The sequence below is a fragment of the Oryx dammah genome, unplaced genomic scaffold (genome assembly GCF_014754425.2).
Source record: "Oryx dammah isolate SB20612 unplaced genomic scaffold, SCBI_Odam_1.1 HiC_scaffold_847, whole genome shotgun sequence".
Taxonomy (NCBI): Eukaryota; Metazoa; Chordata; class Mammalia; order Artiodactyla; family Bovidae; genus Oryx; species Oryx dammah.
The window spans coordinates 1-2,800 of record NW_024070992.1 but is presented as its reverse complement, the minus strand read 5'-3'; the positions used below and the strand labels follow the sequence as shown (position 1 = coordinate 2,800).

General features: G+C 57.7%; 1 gene segment (V, D, J or C); it reads left to right on the top strand.

Annotated features, from left to right (window-relative positions):
- Positions 1-2,298: 2,298 nt before the first annotated feature.
- On the top strand, positions 2,299-2,797 carry LOC120859413 (the record flags this gene model as incomplete). The annotated part of the segment is given in 2 exon segments: positions 2,299-2,413; positions 2,523-2,797. Coding segments are annotated over 2 exon segments (321 nt in total), but the record flags the coding sequence as incomplete, so codon positions are not given.
- Between the last annotated feature and the right edge of the window lie 3 nt (positions 2,798-2,800).

The window sequence follows — 2,800 nt, the reverse complement described above, 5'->3', positions numbered from 1 at the left end:
AGGACCCACTTGCCAATGCAAGGGGCAGAAGAGATGTGGGCTCTGTCCCTGGGGTGAGAAGATCGTCTGCAGCAGGAAACGGCAGCCCACTCCAGTGTTCTTGCCTGGAGAATCCCATGGACAGACGGGCCTGGTGGGCTACAGTCCATGGGGTCGCAAAAGAGTCAGACAGGACTGAGAGCCCAGCAACTGAGCAGCAGCTTGCTCATCATGCCACCACCGTGACCGTTCCCCGAGTGCGTCACCAGGGGGCGCTGTGCACCTGGTCAGAACCGGCAACCCCTCAACAAATGCACAGAAGCCAATGGCACCCCAGTCCGGCACTCTTGCTGGAAAATCCCAGGGACGAGGAGCCTGGTGGGCTGCAGTCCACGGGGTCTCGAAGAGTCGGACACGACTGAGCGACTTCACTTTCACTTTTCACTTTCACGCATTGGAGGAGGAACTGGCAACCCACTTCAGTGTTCTTGCCTGGAGAATCCCAGGGACGGGGAGCCTGGTGGGCTACTGTCTATGGGGACGCACAGGGTCGGCCACGACTGAAACGACTTAGCAGCAGCAGCAGCAGCAACACACCCGATGGTCCCCTGAGCTGGCCCTGCTCCCGGGCTCAGCGGCCTGACGAGGACGCGACAGCAGGTGCTTCCTCTCAGGGGAGAGACTCAGAGCCGCGGCCCCAGGCCTCCTCCTGGGAGTGAAGCTGCACCCGGGGCCGAGCACCCAGAGTTGGAGGGTGAAGGGGTCAGGGGGTCATCAGTCCCCACCCTCTTCCCAGAGAGAGAGGAGGGGAGGAGCCCCCAGAGCCCACCCCGTGCACCCCTCCAGCTCTCAGCCTGCGCCCGCTGCTCCTCATCTCTGCTCAGAGCCTGCCCTCCCGACCCCTCATTCATGACTCTCCTCCCAGTCCTGGGCCTTGCTCATTCTACAAACATACACCGTTGACCTCCACAGTGATGACCCAGCTCATGCTCATAGAAGGTCATGAACGAGTTTCCAGATCTTCCTGAAACGTTCACTTCCTCATCCCCCTCCTTGAACCTCTCTAACCCTTCCTTCCCGAGAAGCCTCAGGTTTCCGGCTCTCAGGTGTGACCCCAGGTCTTCCCCTCCTCTCAGCTGTGACCCCAGCTCGACCCCTCCCTGTTCCACCCCCGGTTGCCCCTCATTTCCCAGGGGATCCAGTGAAGCCCCCCAGCAGCTGATTTATCCCGTGAACGCTCACACTGTGTCCTGTGTGCCAGTCGAGTGAGGAGTCAGGGGGGGAGAGAAACCTTGGTCCTGAGACCTGGAGATGATTCCTGGCTGAGGAGCGTCTGTGCTCAGCTGCTGTGGGACTGACTCTATGCACAGGGAGCCCGGGAGAAGCTGCGGGACCCTGGGCTGGGAAAGCCACCCTGACCTGGGGCCCTGCCCCCGGGGCCCTGACTGCTGCTCTGTCTGGACCACGCCTAAGTCAGGTTTGCTCCCCATGGTCCCGTCTGAGATTCCCGAGAACAGCTGATCTGCCTTGTCCTGTCCTGTCGCTCATCTCAGATCTGAGGCCGACCCATGGCTCTGATAACTCAGCCTGCCCTGTGTCACGGAGAGAACGTCCTGCTACGACATAAAATCCCTCAGTGGACATGCAGTGTGAGAAAGGGTTTAAAATGATCTTACTTAAAGAACAGAATCTACAAGGACAATGATGTTTTAGAAACAGCACCATGGCAATGCAAAAGTAAAACAGAGCCAGAGTCGGACACAACTTAGTGACCGAACCACAACATTTTCTTCAGTTAAATTTAGGCATTTATTTTAAGGGATGACCTTAGATTTTTACTAATCCACGATCACATTTTGGTTGATTTAAAATCTCAAAATCACACATCTACTGTGTAACACTCACATGCACTACAGGGTAAATTACACCTGGATCTTTTTTTCAACACAGCTCTTCCTGAACTGTGTAACTTCAAAGCCAGTTTGGGGAAAGTTGATACTAAGAGCTCTGATCACTAGGTCACAGGATGTATGTCTGGGCCAGGACACCAGGGGGCAGTCCAAAGCCATTCCTGTGGGTGTGCAGCTCTGAGAGCTGGGATGAGTCCCCTGGTGCTTCCTGGTGCTTTCTGCTTAGGGTTCCCAGCTGTGACCTCCCACCCCCAAGCCCCACAGAACCCCGCCTCTGATCACCCAAGGTCTCCCTCAAGCACAGGAAGCAGACCAAGGTCCCAGAGGTCATCAGACCATTGTGGGGGTTGGGGGCGGATGGTCATTTGCATGAGAAGACCCTCCCCCTCTCAGGGTATGAAGAGGGGAAGGAGCGGTGTGGGGACGCTCTGCTCAGCTGTGGAGCCACAGACCGCAGGACGCCCTGACCGTGTCCACCATGGCCTGGTCCCCTCTGCTCCTCACCCTGGGCGCTCTCTGCACAGGTGACTGGATGTGGGGGCAGGGGAGGGGTCTTGGGAAGACACACATGCTGTGTTCCCCGCTCTCGTGCCTGGACTCCCGAGTCACCATCTCTGTCTCTCCCCCTTCCAGGATCCTGGGCCCAGGCTGTGCTGACTCAGCCGTCCTCTGTGTCCGGGTCCCTGGGCCAGAGGGTCTCCATCACCTGCTCTGGAAGCAGCAGCAACATTGGTAGATATAATGTGGGCTGGTTCCAACAGCTCCCAGGATCGGGCCTCAGAACCGTCATCTATTATAGTAGCAATCGGCCCTCAGGGGTCCCCGACCGATTCTCCGGCTCCAGGTCTGGCAACACAGCCACACTGACCATCAGCTCGCTCCAGGCTGAGGACGAGGCGGATTATTACTGT